Raw genomic sequence first — 18,841 nt, 5'->3', positions numbered from 1 at the left:
AGGACGGCTTCGCATAGGGAATGCTAGCCGTTAACGTTGGCGGCACACCTTGTATCGATAGTAAAGCGAATTCTGGGTAGAATAACGTGTGTCGTGTTGCCCGTTACCGTGAAATATCGACACCCAGAAATATCATCATTCGAATAAGTCGAACGATGCGACGAGGACGGCGTGAATAGATCTTAGCGTGGTATCGTCATTATACGGAGCCATTTCTCCGATTAATCCCGTTTTATTTTCTTCGATAGATATCGCCCGTAGTGTGCGGTAGCCGACATCGTCGAAAACTCTTGTGAAATCGTTTCCTCGCGTTACACCTGCATCTCTTTCTGCATCGTGAGTGGGAGACAATTATTCGATTTGGAAACGTCGATATCTCGTGATAACATCGTAATAGAAATTGTTCGATTATTTTAGTATTAGCCCATTCGCCCTACACTGTGATCCATCATGATCGACCTTACGGTGAAGACTTTAGATTCGCAGAATCATGCCTTCTCCTTGGAAGACGACGTAAGTTTATTGTCTATAATATTTTTATGGCCGTGCACTCCCTCTTCATCTTCTTCTTCGTGCTTCTATATGCTTACGTTTTAGTTCGACGAATCATGCTCCAAACTAATTTTATTGATTCGAAATTATCCAGTATAGGGAATTATCGATTTATGGCATATCTAAGAAGCAGGATTAAAAGGATGAGGGGAAAAGGAAAAAAGGCAAATTATATAATTTATTTCCGAATAAATATCGATCAACAAATTTTCTCCCTTCCCTCTGTTATTTTATTCGAACGAATATTAACGATATTTCATATCCGACGTAAAGACATTTTTCTTTTGTGTTGCATATGAATTCATGGACAAAGGTTCCCTATGTATAAAAGAGTATTCTGAGCTATATCTATTCATTGATTTTTTTACTCTCTTCCATGTTACTCCATATAATGTTACATATATTTATTTATAATGAGATGCTATATATAAATATAAACTGTAGTCATTATTGGATCTGAATTGTTTATTAATAATTAAATAATTTCGAATGTAGATATTTTTCTAGAACATTCGAAAGGCATGATACTTTCCAACAGATATCTTTAAAATGATACTTTGCGTTTCGCAGCAAATCACAGTACGTAGATTTAAAGAGCATATAGCAGAATCCGTAGCCGTGCCAGCCGATTCACAAAGACTTATTTATTGCGGAAGAGTTCTTCAAGACGAAAAGAAATTGAATGATTATGGTAAGATCTTATAAACGCTCCTGTTTCTTTTGCAAATAATAATCTCTATTTAAATCTCGATCTAATCGACGTCGTCTAATAAAAACGGTATTACGCTCTTATACATAAAAAAATATATTATGCTCCTAGATGTAAATGGTAAAGTTATACATTTGGTGCAAAGTGCGCCGCCTCAACCTGGACAAAGAAACAATGACAGTGGACAAAGTCAAGGACAACAAGGCCAAGGATGGCAAAACCAACAGAGACCCCATTATCGTTTCAGTCATGCTCAAATGCATGGAAATGCTATGTATTTAGGTGCCATGTCTGTACCAGCCGAAATCGTTGAGGGACATGGTCGGTAGTTATTAGATAAATTTTTATATACGCTTTTCCAAGAGACGTTTCGCGCTAAAGCATTGATTCGTATCCATTAGGATTACCCGTGCCGCAATTAAGTAACAGTCTATCAAACAGCCGTTTAATAGTTGCGAAACGTATGCTCAATCGCGCGAACGAGTTGATGGATCGTCTTGACGACCCTACAGCGCCTCTACATCCAAGTACATCGGAGAATAATCAGTCTCCGTTACCACAGCAAATACAAGTACAAGAGATAGAAACGGATCAGGAAGAGTAAGTTCATTCGATGATTACTGTAAAGAGATATACTTGCGTGATGAGAAAACGAACTCTACATAGACTTTTCAGAACTGCTGAAGGTCGACAATCTGCTGGGACTAGACTTTCGGAAGCTGTAGCGGCCGCGTTAGGAGTTGCTATCTCTGCGTCGGGTGCCAGCAACGTTACCTTATTAAGAGGTAAGAACGTAATAAATCATAGAAATACGATATAAATATATCGATGCTTGATAAATGTGTGTAGGAAGCAACGACGATGCCAACGAAGCAAGAACTGCAAGCGAGACACAAGAAGATGCTGAAATGGAATCATCCGCGCAATCACAAAGCGAACAACAGGGAACATCGAATGCGAGTGGACAGAATAATAGACGGCCGCACGCTCAGTAAGACGCATACTTTCACCGATTCTATCGTTGTACATCGAAATAGAGTCATAAATTGATTTATTTATTCATTAGATTACCGCGACCTCCGCAAATGGCATACTTGTTGGATAGATTATTGAGTACTCAAGATCGTTTAAGACCGTACATCGAACGTTACCGTGTACTTATGTTGGCTGATCCATCATTGCCTCCAGGAGTAAGTGAATGTAGAACAAAAAATGCATAAATATCAAAAACATTTTCTATCTTACGTTACCAATTAGGCTGGGCCAGAAGGCGTTGAAGAAAATCAAAGAATAGTGGACGGCGTTAGTGAATGTTTACATTACATATCGCATTCATGCCACGCTTTAAGCGATATAATCGTTGATATGAGACAGCAACCACCTAGAAATTTGCGATGTCGACCCATTATTATACAACACTCTGCTATCGTGCAAGCCGGTGTACCGATCCAGGTAGAGGTGAGCATAAATCATGAAAAAAATATTCATAACGTACACGTAATTATATCTTGTATGATTCTTCCATTAGGCTCATATTAGTTTACATGGTCGCAATGCAAATAATAATAATGGTAACGAAGAAACCACCGAATCAACAAATGCGCAACAACCGTCGGATATCGTTGTAGCTTCGGGATCGATCGAAGTTACAACCGAGGATAATAATCAGTCTCAAGAATCTAATAGTAGTACACCGCCATCTCAACCGGCGGAACAACAGCGACCGCAAGAACCGTCGCAATCGCAATTTGGTAATTTTATGATTATTCAATCATGTATGTGATACAAAGTGTACGTATTGGATAAGAATATTAAAGTCATTCTTCCGTGGCAGTGTTCGACTTGCCGAACAACGTAGAAGTATTGATGGAAGTCAGTCCTGATAGTAACATGGAAGCTTCTTCCGGAAGCGAACAAAATCAGACTGGTGAAAACAATAATAATAACAATGCTGGCATGTATCTTTTGAAGATACTTTTTGGAAAATTACAAAGCTAATATATACGTGTATATTTACGACATTTCTAAACTCTGTATCGTTGATAGGAAGAACAAGTGGAAACGGTGCTGGTATATTTCCATGGGGCTCGGCACCCACGCCTGACTTTTTACGGAATTTGATGCAAGCAGTGGCTGGACATATGGCGCAAGGTGGTATAGCCACTGTTCCAATAACAACGCGCACCACAGCTACGACTTCAGCAGGAGTCCAACAAACGGTTGCCGCAACCGTGGATAGTACATCTACTAATGCTGCTCAAAGCACGCAAGCTCGGTAATGCCAACGATCGTAAACCATTCGATATTTATGTTTCAGCGAGAGTACGTCCGACTACCTTCATGATTGCTAAATAATACATTTTTCGATATAGAAGTAATGTAGGCACTCATCCAACTACCGCGACTCAAACACGCAGTACCTCGCGTCCACATGTATTCCATCCGTCACATCCGCTTGGTGTTGGAATGAGCATGGGTCAAGGACTCGAATTTGATCCATTTCTTCCTTGCAATTCTCATCATGTACGTCGTACACCAACCAGCACACCGAATGTCACGGCTACTTCGCAATCTACGAGAGCCAGTCAAACGCCTGCACAAGAAACTCAACCTCAGGCACAAACGGGTAAATATGTATATTAAGTACGATATAGGTGATGTCGAAGAAACTTGCTCGTGTATATATATCTCGTACAAAGTACTTACATTCTTTTCTAAATTTTACAGCAACTACGTCGTCTACCGCAAGCAGTACCGCTAGTTCCACGAGCACAACTTCGCCAACTTCGAGTCAAGGTGCCGCAAATAATCCATTAGCGAACTTGTTGCGTCAAATGCTAGGGGGCACCAGTGGACAACAAACCAGCATAAATATTAACAGTAACAGTAGTAATATAACGCAATCTTGTCGTAACGATGTCGCGTATCAAATGTAACGATAATAGTAAATGAAAATATTCTTTATTTTAGGTCCTGATCTACCGGAAAGCTTTGGAAACATAATGCAAATGGTTGGCAGTGGAAACATTCATATAGGAATCATGGGAGATGGGTATGTTTCTTCGCTTTCCAAATTTACCGAGTTAGAGAGAGAGAGAGAACATAAAATGAATTACATAAAAATAACTTTATTACAGAGGTACTAACGTAGTTGGTGGAAATGTAACTCTTGCTAATTTATTAGAAATTAGCTCTCTACAATCTCGTGAAAATATTACGGAAGAAAATTTACTCGCTGAACTCGCTTTGCTCATTGTAAGTTTATGTAAAAATCGTTGCATCCGTGAAAAAAATATTGCCGATGATTAACGTATGTAAATACAGTAACATATATAATATTGTTCTAGGCACGTTACATGACTTTGGAAGATCTAATTCGATTAAGACGTGGAAGATCAGGACCTATCGCTAGGCTTCGAGTTCCGTTAAGATTTTTATGCTGCGTGATCATGAACAATTCATCTATGCCCGAAGAACGAGATCAAGTAGTAGAACGTTTGATTCTGCAAATCAGACCACATCTTCAGCAACTTTTGGAGAGGGAAGAGGATGCTAGTGGCAGAAGTGGTTCGTCCATAGATATTTGTGCTACGATCGAATCATTATTATCACGGCACTGCAAAGACATGTTGAGACTCATACTCGATGTCGGTTAGTTCGTTACTCCTACGTACAAATATCGTCTATGAAATTGTTTATACAGTATTAATATGTATATATACATATGTATGTTCATAGGTATCGACGACAGAAGATTCGGAGAAGAGATATTAACTATCATAAATAATTTGGGAAGACAACTATGTACTGTACTTCGATATTCTCTTCGTGGAGGACAAGCGGGTTTAGAGGCTGTTGCTTGCAGTTGTATGGTTAGTTACGATGCTAACGTTATTTGAAGATAAATATAATCACGATTTTAAATATAAACCTTTGCCCATTTCTTTAGTGCAATATGTTGGGTGCCGTTAATCCTTCGTTTCGGCAATGGATGTTGAATAGTTTCATCGTTCACTTTCGCACTTACTCGCTTCGTATTCCGCAACCTCCGGATTCAGAAATTCTTCCACTTCTTATATATAAAGAAAATAATGCACAAACAACATCGGCATCTTCAACATCGGAATCAGCAGGTTCAACGCAAGAACAATCACAGCAACAGCAGCAGCAACAGCAACAACAGCAATCCCAATCTCAATCGCAGCCGCAACAGCAACAGCAACAGCAACAATCGCAACACGAGGTAAATTTACATGTACAATAAAAGTAACATTTTCTATGTGCGTATAAAAAAGATGTTTATAAAAAAAAAAAAAAAAAAAAAAATTCGTATGTTCGTTTATTAACGTAGCCGATGGAAACAGAAACTGTAGAAGAAAAGTCTACTAATGAAGCATCCGTACCCGATGAAGGGGAAGATATCCCAGAAACATTTCCAGGACATGAGGCGTTACCTTCGGTAATCTATTAAGCTCTAAAAATAAGTAATTTGCTAAAAGTACGAAACAAAAAAAAAAAAAAAAGAAAAGAAAAAAGAGACTTTGACGAGAATTAAGATTCTACTTTGGGGTGATTAAAATGATAATTGTAGGAATGGATACCTATAATCGCACGTGATGGAGTAAGACAACGACGACAATTACAGATGCAAGGAATGGCGAATGGTGCTGTAACAACTTTCAGTGATGCATACATAGGTGGTTTACCAACAAAACGGCGCAAACTTATCGAACAGCAAAAGCCACGATTATTAGTCAGTCCTACTCCTAATCATTCAGCCATAACTGCATCGGTCGAGCGTTTAGTCAGAGAAGGCGTTAGTCGTGCGGGTATCGAGGAAGTCGAAGGGGCTGCCGTTGCTGTAGCAACAGATCCTGGAGTTAGGCGTGCCTTTGGTCAAGCAATCAGAGACTGCTTAAATCCACGCAGATATGGTACCCCGGACTTTCCAGATCCATTACGTTTTCCAAACGCAACTAAATATTTTTCAGATCAAGAAAGATCATCGAAGTAATGAAAAAAAGGAAGATACATATGGCCTGTATTTGTGACTTAGAGTATCTAGGAGGACTTAGGTAGCATAATAATCAATAACCACGAAAAAAGAAAAAAAGAAAAAAAGAAAAAAAGAAAAAAAAAACACGTATAAACTATAACACATTATATTAGCTCTGTCACGTTAATATTTAAAATTTAATTATGACTAAGATGAAGATTCATTAATGTATAATATCACATTTTATTTGAAATTATAAAGGTGTTTTAATATTACCTGGTATTTTACAGATTTTCATTTTCTTTTTATAATGACGGGTTTCTTTAAATATTATTTTACAAATGTATAAAGCGCTTTTTCATTTTGTAAATATGTTTAAACATTATTACTGTATCTGTGCGACATTAAACAACAACAAAAAAAAAAAAAAAAGAGGAAGAGTATATAGTCAATTTGCTACCATCGCTCTACCTTTATACTCTAAGCATTAAGATGTAATTCATCTTGTAAGCGTACCGATATAATATCATCAATACATTTTTAATAGTGAAACAACTTTTCCGCTAGAAGTTATTATGACAAAATTAAAGTTATTGTCGATTAGAATCTTATACGATTGTAGGTGTAGCAAATTCATCTGATGTACTAATTATAATTATTAATATTATTATCATAATACTCTCATTGTCATCCCTCTTGTTAGTATGATGATGTTTATTATTATTATTATTATTATTATTATTATTATTATTATTATTATTATTATTTTTATTAGAATTTCATTATTGCTATAATAATTATTACAATAATTATATATATATATATATAATCGTGTGTGTGTATCCATATTATATATATATATATACATATATATAATTTTTCTTAAACGTATAATCTTCATTCATGCATAATTATATTTAAAAGTGATTTTCCAACGCTTTATACAAATAAATATTTCCTTGACGTATTTGATGGCAGTGTAAACGTTGATATCGAAATTAATGAAATCTATCAAGCGTTTCGATTTTTATCGGTGTACTCAGCAATTTCTTCTGTCTCGTATAAATTAATATTAAAGTAAGTCATATTAAATGTGTGTGTTCTATAATTATATACTGTATATGGGAGATATTAGTTTGTAATGCGTACGCTTTGTTAAATAATGCGTTATAAAGTCCAAGAAAAAAAACCTTGAAATGCGTTTGTAATTTTTGTAGATATATATTTTCATCATCTCGGCCTTGAATCATTTAGGAAATAACTTTTATACGGAACAATGGAGACACCCCAACCCAACTTGGCCCCTGTCCGCCTATTATCAATTATATTATAGTAGAGCAAGGTTCGTACGAGAAATACAATGACTTTGTGTGTTATTTAAACGAACGAATTTACTCTCATTTTTTATGGTGTCACAAGACAAAATTATTATTTATCTAACAACGATGAGTAGTATATCTTTTCATTATATATTTATATAGTAAAAGTTATACAAAATATCTAGAAAGTATTTCTAGCATATCCAATTATATATATATATATATATATATATACATACATATATATAGAGAGAGAAAAATAGATAAAGTAAAATACTAATAAATTTATTTAAAACGTCGGGAAGAATTAGATTAGACCAATACAAATTCGTATTTATTTAGCTCGCCATTAACTTCCTCGTCGTGTTTGGGGCTATCGAGTTTCAACTTAATGGAAGAACGTAACGAGTATACAGTGCAAAACATTCTTAAAAAAGATTTCTAACAAGTATTAATCTCTTATACATTCTGACAATATGCATAAGCAAAATTGTAGAAAAATAAAGAACGTATGTATGTAAGTACTTACTCGGACTTCCATTCTTAGAATTCCGCTAATACTTCTCTAACCAATTAATTTCTACGTTCTTTCGTTCGTATTCAAGATAAAAATCTTTCGGTTTGCTATGTAGTACAAGAATAAGATCGCAGATGGCACGATCGTGTCTTCTTTATACATACATAGATAACAGTTTCGATGAAACTATACAAATAGATAGGATCCCGTATCTTCTTATTATATTTCATTATAAATGAAAATCATGATATATAAATAACGTACAGATGTATATCGTATATTGCTCGAGTACGTTCACATTTCTAATTTACTTCAAATCCTCGCGTTCTTCCGACGCTTTCACTTTCGCAAGGTTAACATTCGTCGGAAAGAAAATTCTGCGAAAAAAAAAAATAAAAAAAGAAAAAAAACAAAAAGAAAGAAAGAAAAAAAAAAGGAAAGAAAACTTTACAAATTACCCAAGGTAATTCGATAAAAATTTTGGGTCGTTGAGCTTGGAAGCTCGGTTCGTTCGATAAAATATTTCATAGAAAATAAATTTGCAAAAGTGTAAGCCGAGTTTGGTGCAGTTAACGGTGCAACTCTAAATCACAATCGGCCATATTGGATCGTAAGTCACGCGAAACAAAAGTCGTTAAACGAATTACCATTGATGTTAACGAAATTAAACACCCTTGATATGAAAAGCTGTCCTCCCCCATCCTTTTCTGTCTCATTCCGTGTTATCGCTGGACGACACGTTGATGCATGGAACGATAACGAGATATATTTCTCGTAAAACGAGCGAACCGACGACGCGTGAACGCCAATGTTCAGGTTTGCGCTTAAAAACTATCAAATCAAATTTTCACAATGCTCTTCGAACAATAAACATCAATCAATTTTTCAATAATTATATTTTTCAAGAAGGATTATATATGTATATTTATTCTTTTTTTTTTTTTTAATTTACACGTACTAATCCATCCAAGGAGAGAAATATCTTACTAACAAAATTATTTCGAAACGTTGACACGCAAAACAAGAGAACTTAGCGCACGTTATGTGTACTTATATATAGCCGGTGATTATGAACATTTTTGAGATATTTCGTGACATTTGGATTTGAATTATTTAAAATTTATTTTACCCTAATGGCAAGTGGTAAGAAAAGTAAGTACTCACGGATATTTATTATCGAAAAATAATTCTCTTTATTCAATTTAACAAATTTTAAGAAGACTACGTGCGAGAACAAAAATGTCTAGAGTAAATATTTGAATTATTGTTATACCACTTTCATAATCACCAGTATACACACACACACACACACACACACATACCACACATATACGCGCGTGCAAACTCCTACATGTATATACGTGCGTGCGTGCAAATAGGTACATATCTGAGAGCGATCGAACGGGCAATTTTTCGGATATTTCGTGAAAATCGAATGACCGTGATGGTAAGCCGACGCGCTCTTTGGCGCATTCGTAAATACGAGCGTAACGGTATAAAATCGGTAGGCGTGTTGGTTACACGAGACGAGAGCTCGAAGCCAACGGACTCGCACGGACAACGGTGGCAGGGCAGACGATTGTTTCTCGGTTTTTGCCAGCGCACTATTTTTCAACGAACTCGACCGAACTCGAAACGCGTGATAGCCAAATTCACGGTACGCGGTATTTCGTTGTTTCGCGAATCATCATTGGACGACACCTATCGTTCCGCTTCGCGATTTAATTCCTCGACGTGTAGCGCGCTTTTCTAATTGATCGCTCGACGAGCTAGCTGCCTTTGACTTCTTTCGATGGACGCACACAATTGTCTCCTCTCTCCTCCTCCCATCGTTCCGTTCCAACTTAATCTGGATATATACTACGTGTGTATGTATTATTACACATCATATATATATATGTAAATCGTATCAATAATTAAATTCGATGAAAATTTACAAGCTTCTTTTTTCCTTTTGTTTTTTTTTTAACTCTTTTATTCTTTTTTTTTCTTTTGTCATCAATTTCCAAGCGTTGATCCCTTTGAACGATTCCCAAGAGAGTAATTTTTTAAGATCGCTCGAAAAAAAAGAACTGTCAAACGAAAAAGCCGTTGTCAATCGAAAAAAAAAAGTGTCAATCGAAAAAACTGTCGATCAGAAAACTCGATCGAACAAAAAAAAAAAAAAACAAGAAGAAAAAAAATTCGTCGATCAAAAAACCGAATACTTTTTATGAATAAGCGAGAGAAAAAAAAAGAAGAAAGACCGTTTACTTTGCTTTGTCTCCTCTCTCGTACCTGTATCTAGAACACGTTTACAATTTTTTATCCGTTACAGTCTCATATATACACGATGACCGTTGGTTCTTGGGAAATAAAAAGGACACTGATAAAAAAGAGAAAGAATGAAAGAGAGATGGACAGAGAAAGAGAGTGAAAGAGAAAGAGAGTGAAAGAGAGAGAGAGAGAAAGGAGAGAAAAGAGTTTTCGGAAGTCACGAGGGATCGAAAGGCGGTGTGGTATTAATTGGTCGAAGAAGGAGAGTTTGGATCTGTAAGTGGCTGGGTGCCGCTATCCCGTCGAACATTTTCTTTTCTTTTGATTTTTTTTCTCTCTCTTCGCGGTTCGTGCTACGGAAACGTTCGTTCGTCGTTTCGCGTCGTTCTCTCTCTCTCTCTCTTCCTTGTCTCGCTTACGAGGAGAGGAGATTCCCTCCTTCGGCGTTTCTCAATGTGCAGGATCTCTTCGCATTGAAGAGAGAGAAAGAAAGAGAGATAGAGAGAAAGAGAAAGAAAGAGAAAGAGAGAGAGAGAGAGAGAGAGAGAGAGAGAGAGAGAGGAGAAGAAGGTATAGCCACCTTGCTCTCGGTTATAACCGCGTCTATGCGCGCACGGTACACGGGCCCACACAGCGTAGGAAAGGCACATAATAAAGGTCGTAGCGAGCTTGGGTGCGAGGGAGATAGAAAGAGACGGTAAGAGAGACGATAAGAGATGGAAAGAGTCCGCGCGGACTGAACGAGCAACGGTCTGGATTGCGATCGGAGTGCCGTAGTTGGTCGACTGGTTCGCCTTCTTCCGGCAGGATTGGCCTTTTTCATCGTCGACGACGCCTCTTTATTCGTGTTTGGGCGTCGCCCACGACTTTTTCCCGTTACGAGGTTGGCCGCGCGAACGTACAAGCGATTCTTATAGGCCGATCTACGAACGCACTACGTACGCTTTCGACGAGACGAGAAGATACTCGGGTTTCTCCGCGCGGACAAACGTTCGGGGCCGAGGTTAAGACGCCTTGGCAATCAAGTAGAACTTCGGCCAAGCAGACTCGCTTCTCTCTCTCTCTTTCTCAGTGGTGGTAGTAGTAGTGGTTATCGGAACGGGGGTGAACCAGAGCCCCCACAAAGGACGGAGATGGTAGACTAGGAGAGTGAATCAGATAGAAAGAGAGGGACTGGATATATGTCGAAGGCAGCCATATTTAGAGAAGGAAATCAGTGAAGAGCATTTCGCACCGTGTACCAGCTTCCTCCGCTCTTCGCCTTCGTTCCGTCTTCGTTCCTTCTTCTTTCGAGCGCATCTTCTTGCCTCTCGATTTCCCGACTCTATTCTCCCGACTCTTCTCTCTCTCTCTCTTTCTCTCTTTCTCTTTCTCTCTCTATTTCTCTTCCTCTCTTCTACCTCCTTTATTCTGACGGATAGGAAAAAGTGAGCGGTTTCCCGTTTACTCTCTTGCGGCCCGTTTCCACGCCGCTCGGGAAATTATGCTCCCCGTCGATAGATAGTACGAGGACCTACCTACCTACCTACCTACCTACCCACCTACCTACTACCTACCTACGTACGTACCTACCTAACTACCTATCTACCTACCTACCTACCTTCTCTCGCTAAAAGTCCAATCAAATTGACGAAGGTGCGCGCGCTTATTCCGTCCGAACATTCTCGTTTTTTGCTTACGTGGAAACGGCTTCGTCTCTCTCTCTCTCTCTCTCTCTCTCTCTCTCTCTCTCTCTCTCTCTTTTCTCTCTCTTTTTTCCTTTTCTTTTCCACTTTCGATGTCCTTAACCAGAGAGGAACCCCGGATATTCGAAATTCGCGCGCCTCGGCAAATTTGATCTTCCATCGATCGGCCATTTTCCATTCTCCCTCGTCATACGCTTTAGCGAATTTACGCTCGCGCCGTTTTTTCTTTTTCTTCTTTTTTCTTTCTTTCTTTTTTTTTTTTATTGACATTCTATACCCCGAACTTCCAGTTTTTCACTAGACAGAAGATCCTTCCGAAGCGTCCTAAATGAAAAATTTCCTTTCGACATGTCGAAAAGGAAAGGGAAAAACAAAATGTTCGTAGAATCGTCAATGCCAATTTCTGTCACAACGTCTAACCTGGTCTAAACATTTGTTATCAAAGAAACGAAAGAACGAAGGAAAGTGACGAAAAACTATATTAACTAAAAAGCACCCAGTCATTTTCAATAACTATTCGCTTGTCCAGACGTTATAACGAAAATTTGAATCTTTTTTTTTTTTTCAGAGAGGGTAGCATCTGTCGAGAAAAATTTGTCAAACTAACCTGTACGCGGCACACGCACGTAACACGGAGTGGATGAGGAGAAGAGATGAGAGAGAGAAAGGGAAAGAGGAATATAATCACGAGGCTCGAATCCGGGCGAGAGCGTTCGAGCTGGATAGCGGAACTTTTCGAGCGCTTTTTTACCACCGTCGTCGTCGTCGTCACCGCCATCGTCCTCCCCCTTCCTCTTCCTCCCTCTCCCTTTCTCTCTCTCTCTCTCTCTCTCTCTCCATTTCCTTCTCTTCGTTACCGTCGACGACGACGACGACGAAGCGTCGCTCGAGGCTCGAGAGCTTTTTCTGCATCGCGCCTTCGCGGTACGTAATGTCATTTCGCCCCGCTTCGATGCAGCGACGAAAACCCTCGTCCTCGGCTTCCACCGACATTCCACCTTCCTTTTTTTCCTTTCTTATAATGCCTTCTCCCTCTCTCTCTTTTTCTCTCTCTCTCGTTCGCTCGTTCGCTCTTTTATATTATACTCACCGCTACGGTAGAGCGCCCTGTTAAGAGTTTACCGCATGGCAACGTATTTTTTTCGATACACGACACATACTACTACGTTCCTGGGAGTAGAGTTCCAAGCCTCCGTTTATCATCCTTGGCTCATCACCAAGCATCTCCCTCTCTCTCTCTATCTATCTGTCTGTTTGTCCGTCCGTCTGTCTTTTCAAGAAAATATTAAGAAAATATTACAAGATAGATAATGATTTATTTCCCTTTACATTATATATTCGAAATGATAAAAATCTATCGGCTTTTAATAGGCCCACCATTCGTTCGATAAATTTACAAAAAAAAATGTTAAAGAGCAATACTGATAGAAGAATATTTTTATCGTCGAGCCGTTCAGAGCTACGCGACAGTGGAACGACAGAGAGAAAGAGTTAACGAGTTTCGTTCCGCAAAAGCGACTTTAGAGATACGATTCGAGCGACTCTACTCGATACAACATATCGGATCGTTTCTCTCCACGAGGTTTTCCATCCGTCGTGGTGGAAGGCTAACGAACTATCGATGATTAATCGTCAAAGCTACCGACCGATATTTCTACACGTGTATTATCCATGCAGAGAGAGAGAGAGAGAGAGAGAGAGAGAGAGAGAGAGAGAAGGATACTCTCGTTATTCGCTAAAGATTTTCCCTCTTCGAATGTTCGGATATCTGTTATTCCTATTATACCTTTCTATAGAGATATCATTGTGTTACTACGATCTTCCTATCGAATATAATGCCTTTTGATTCGCACCGATATCATATGCCTCTTACGCATAACAATTACGATATATGTATTTATCCACGTATCTACAAAGTTGATTATGGAACAGAGAACAGACGAGAGTTAAACGTTAATATATATTATAAAAATAATTCTCTTGGGATATCCAAGGATCGACCTACGAAGCTTCTTTAATCTTCACAAGATAGATATATATTTCGAAATAAAACGATCCTTATCGTAAGATCGAAAACAAGAATATGAAATATCGATGACGCGAATCTACCGGAGAGTTTTGAGAAGAAGTCTCTTCGCGAATAAACTCGCGTAGTAGTTGGAAGTCGAACGTTTCTACGATAAAATCCGCAACGATCGATCTATTAAACGAGGTAGCGTGTAATCTGATACACTAGCTGCTACTATCAAAAATTCACGAGGGTCTTCTCGTCCTACTTCGAGGACGATTACATCTATCGAACACTTGTAAATAATGCAACCGCGTTCAAAGTATTTTTGTCATAACGTATAGATGAAAATTTTCGAATTCTATCGTCGAGTTAAGGGATTGTCTTGCGACGTTGAGTTTGAAAAAAGGTAAAAGTACGGAAGGTACGTTCGAAGGTATTAAAAATAATGCGTAGATATATATATATATATATCTAATGAGACGCGTTATGCGATCGAGATTTTCGTTGATACTTCGTAAACTATCGACGATCGACGAGTATCTCGCGCGTGGGCGCAAACACGATCGAATACGATCCTGACGTCTCTGTAACGCGAAACGCTTTCGTCGGATATCGAGCGGACGTGTACCTACCACGCACCGATTGATGGCCGAGCCAATTGGCAGCCGAGCACTTGGCAAGAATGATGCAATTAACCAATAAACACGCTTTCCAACAAGGCAACTGCACGTATGTATCTCTCTATACGTATGTACGTACGTAGCTACGTATGTACGGGAGCACGGTGCGGAGCACAATGACGCTGCCAATGACGCGCCACCCTACCTACCTACATATACATACATACGTGCATACACACGTACGTACAAATACATTCTCTCCCACACGTCCTACAATATTCCACATACGCGTATACAATACGGATACAACGAGAGCGAACATAGGTATATCCGCAACATATTCTCCTACTGGGCGAGATGAAGTTCATACGTTTGCCACGTTACGTCGGTCCATCGAGTTCGACGCTCGTAACGACGATACCCGTTTACATTGAAACGCGACTTTACGAACGAATTCATCCTTTCTAAAGTTTCCATCTGACATTTCCGAGACGTCGGACTTGTTTCAAGTCATACTCGCGCTGATCTCCGAACGTCATGCATTTGGAAGGACGAACGAACGATATTTCGAAAAAAGTAGATACAATTTTGAAATTATATTACGTGTTACTTGCGTCGCTTGATTATATCATATATCATTAGTTATATTACATCGATATTAGGTACCATTTATATACCATTCGTCGAATTTGATTTTATCCACGAGAGACTAAAAATAGGTTCTCACGGATAAAGCTCGCGCACGTGCTAATACGCTATATATTTGACCGAGGGTACACGTACGATTGGCTTCCGACGAAATTTTATACGAGCGTCGATGCAAACGGTGAAATTTCTTCAAACGATTTCTATTCTCCTTTTTTTTCGCCTCGTACGATGGACCTTCGAACCGTAACCGAGAAATCTAAAAATTTCGCACAAATGAACTTGGTCGAGCGACTATGGATAACCACCGGGTCGGGCTATCAAAAGTGTCACGTAAACTTTAACATTTCTCTTTCGAGTTAAGATCGGGATTGCGCGGGATCGAAATGAAATGTTTCTCGATGAAAACGATCGTCGTAATAATGCTTTGGAAAATGTCTTCATTCGGATAGAGAAATGACGTATTAAAAGTACGATCCTTTGTGTTTTCTTTATGATTTATCACGCATATCACGATCTATTATACGGCTCTTAAAGAACGGATAAAGATCCATAGCGGAATTTTGCGGAGTGAATTACAAACGTAAATAGTCGATGACTAGAACGATCTACTTGAACGATGATATATCGAGAAGTCGTTCGTTCGGAAGTCAACAATCCGATAACTCTTATCTTACCTTTAATACGCCCTCTATACGTGTATACGTGTATACGAACGTACGTACGTACGTATACACGTATGTATTATATGTACAATATATCTGATAGAGATAAAGTAATTCTTTCGAAGCTTTATCCGTACGACGAGTACGACACGTCGATAAGTCGTGGGAGAGATATCGGGGAAGAATTTACGTGTCGATAGAGCTTCGACAGACGGCGACATTTTTCCACGACGATATAACGATCGTCATCGTCGTTGTGTTGTTCTCCTCGAGTACTAGCCTATCATTACGTTTACGATATGTTTGCGAATCCTTGTAAACTTACGTGATCTTATACATTGTTTTTATCTGTTCCAAGTAGAACGCAATCAACGCTATCGTCGTTCGGGTTTAACGGTGATGAATAACTTTGACGGAACTATGAGTGTCGCGTAGCTATGATGACGTCGAAAAGAAAAAAGAAAGAAAAAGAAAAAAAATTTGTCGAACCTAGAAAAGAGCGATAACAAAGTGGTTTTTCGATGCAAGGTCGAACTAAACGCCGTTTTGTTTAGACGCGTTCGCACACAGACTAAGATAAAAGTATACGATAACGACCTAACTATTATTGTATAAAACTTAGCGAGGAAATGTACGTACATACGAACTCGAGTACTCGCAATTTATTTTCTCTTAATGCGTGGAATTTTTTGAATAGCTCGATAAATGGGTAGTACACCTCGGTTAAATTTAGAACGACGACGAGACGAGTATTTTAGCTTCGTTGCTTTCGTCCGTTTTCTTCTCGCGTCTCGTCCTCGGCGGTGCCACGAAATAGCCGGCAAGATTAAGTATCACCGTGTCGAGCGCAGGAAAGGGCAGAGTGATAATAACTGTTTGTTGAGGGTCGAGACGGAGAGGTCGTCGAAGGTTGCACCGTACCGAAGAAGAGGGTTGAATTACTCTCTCCCTCTCTCTCTCTCTCTCTCTTTCTGTGCGTCGTGTATGCGGGTAGACTCGTCCTAACGTAGAAATACGCTTGTCCCTCGTGAAAGAAACAAGAGTAGGAAACGGGGGTTGAAAGAGGGAAGGAGGAAGAGTCTCGGTCGTTAGCGAGACAACGAGAAGGGTGAGAGTTGCGAGAGAGAGAGAGAGAGGGAGGATGAAACGGTTGGCCGCTTGTAAGAGCGAAAATGAAAACGTGGTAAGGCTGCTGCAGGCTGATACGGACGAGAGAGATCCTAACTCGAATACGGAAGATTCGTCAGCGTGAACGAGATAGATTCGAGCGTGGAAAAGGGCGAGCTCTCCAACGGAATGACGAATTACTTTTCGTAGGGGAAATAAAAACGTAGGGGACTGCGAGAGAAACGGATTTTCCTTTATTTCGACGTCGAATCTATCCCCCAAAGGGCAAATCTTCGCGCGAAATGAGATACATCGTTTTATTCATTTAAAGTACGACTAATAAATAGAGTATTAAAAAAAAAAAATATCGATTTTCTAAAAATTGCAAATTCTATTATTTATATCCGAACTTAAATCTATACTTATATCTAATCTTATATCTAAACTTACGTCTAGACTTATACCTAAACTAATATTCAATAATAATGCTCGAATTTCTAAGAAAACGCGACGAAGGAAGGGTCGTAAATAGAAAGGGAAAGAAAGAAAAAAAAAAGAAGCGAAAGCGTGGGGCACTCGGTGGAAACGATCCGCGTCTGGTTGGGGTTAGCGAGAGAGTGTGGCGTAGCGGGAGAGAGAGGTCGGAATAAGCTCGAGACCACGTGGTTCGGCGGCGAGCGGTGGGAGGGGATGAGAGCGGAGCGATGGTGGGGAGGTGCTTCTCGAGTCTGCGGTTGATTAGTTGATACCCGTCCGCCGTGGAGGAAGGATCGTTGCTTGGTCTCGCGTTCGTGCGCGTAAAAGTTGCGAGTGCGAGTTTAAACGACTTTGGTGCTTTACATCTAGGTGATTCATTCTCGTAAACGATTTTATTTCGTTCGTTCGAAGGAAGGAAGGATAATTCACATTGGTAAAGAAAAAAAAAAAAAAAGAAAGAAAGAAAGAAAAAAAAGCACATTTTATTCGGTGAATTCCCGTGAAAGGAACGGGACGACAGTGCGTTTGTGTGAGTGCGCGTACGAGAGAGCATCTTTTTGTGAAATAAAAAAAAAGAAAAAAAAGAAGGAGAGCTGTACAGTGCGTGTGAAAAGGAAGTAACTCGACTGGTTACTTCGTTTTTCCTACGATATTTTTACCTTGGTGAATAACAGTGCATACATGCTATGATCTGGGATACAATTGGATATACTTGAGGAGGATAGAACGGTGACATAAGAAGAGAAAAACGATCGCGAACACCGACGGCAACGACGTGGAGGCACCAAGGAAGGCCGCGGCCTCGTCCTAGCCTCTTTGAGGAATTCTCGCGACAAGATGTACCCCAGTGCCGGCATAAATGCGGCAGCTGTGGCCGTGGCAGCTGCGGCACGACACCCGGTAAGTGCTCGAAACTTACTTTGCCTGTTCTTTCTTTTTTTTTACTTGCGTCCTTTCTTTTTTTTTTCTTATTCTTCTTCTTTCCTCCCCCTCCCTTGCCTTTTTCGTTCTTTGTCTCTTCCTCGATCATCGACCGTGGTTTTAAACGATTATCGAAAGATAGGACGTCGTTGACGAAGCAATTTCGACCTTGCTCGTCGACTTGAAAGAAATAAAGAAAGAGAAGAAAAGAGAGAGAGAGAGAGAGAGAGAAAATCGTTTATCTTTTCTTTCGATCTCAATGCGAAGTATACTTACGTAAAGTTCTGATACAGGTGGCTGCTTGAGAATCCAAAGCGCACAAGATAGAAGGAGGCTATTTCGTTAAGAAATTTACGAGCCC

General features: G+C 39.4%; 2 protein-coding genes across 9 annotated transcripts in view; both read left to right on the top strand.

The window, feature by feature from the left end:
* The first annotated feature begins 14 nt into the window (after positions 1-14).
* LOC127068483 (large proline-rich protein BAG6) lies at positions 15-7,454 on the top strand. Of its 5 annotated transcripts, none has more exons than XM_051004751.1 (21): positions 15-336; positions 418-513; positions 1,123-1,243; positions 1,373-1,582; positions 1,663-1,861; positions 1,928-2,046; positions 2,111-2,252; positions 2,328-2,451; positions 2,519-2,719; positions 2,790-3,012; positions 3,096-3,219; positions 3,312-3,536; positions 3,634-3,887; positions 3,989-4,147; positions 4,232-4,313; positions 4,399-4,516; positions 4,609-4,912; positions 5,000-5,133; positions 5,211-5,504; positions 5,613-5,720; positions 5,853-7,454. In XM_051004751.1, exons 2-21 carry the CDS (start codon positions 451-453, stop codon positions 6,273-6,275), a joined length of 3,627 nt encoding a protein of 1,208 aa, XP_050860708.1. In that variant the 5' UTR covers positions 15-336; positions 418-450; the 3' UTR covers positions 6,276-7,454. The 5 variants fall into 5 exon arrangements, with proteins under 5 accessions (XP_050860708.1, XP_050860700.1, XP_050860727.1 ...); XM_051004743.1 differs by having other exon boundaries at positions 3,989-4,150; XM_051004760.1 differs by having other exon boundaries at positions 16-336; positions 3,096-3,215; positions 3,308-3,536; positions 3,989-4,141.
* A 10,348-nt stretch (positions 7,455-17,802) lies between these two features.
* The window catches only part of LOC127070209 (protein groucho-like), a 40,399-nt gene continuing 39,360 nt past the window's right edge, over positions 17,803-18,841 (top strand). For all 4 annotated transcript variants that reach the window (XM_051007957.1, XM_051007956.1, XM_051007955.1 and 1 more), the window contains exon 1: positions 17,803-18,459. In XM_051007957.1, the coding sequence (XP_050863914.1) occupies positions 18,419-18,459 (41 nt within the window). In that variant the 5' untranslated portion in view covers positions 17,803-18,418. The remainder of the gene's footprint in view (positions 18,460-18,841) is intronic.

Source organism: Vespula vulgaris, chromosome 1 (genome assembly GCF_905475345.1).
Source record: "Vespula vulgaris chromosome 1, iyVesVulg1.1, whole genome shotgun sequence".
Lineage (NCBI taxonomy): Eukaryota > Metazoa > Arthropoda > Insecta > Hymenoptera > Vespidae > Vespula > Vespula vulgaris.
The sequence above is the reverse complement of the archived record's forward strand: the minus strand, read 5'-3'. Positions and strand labels throughout refer to the sequence as shown.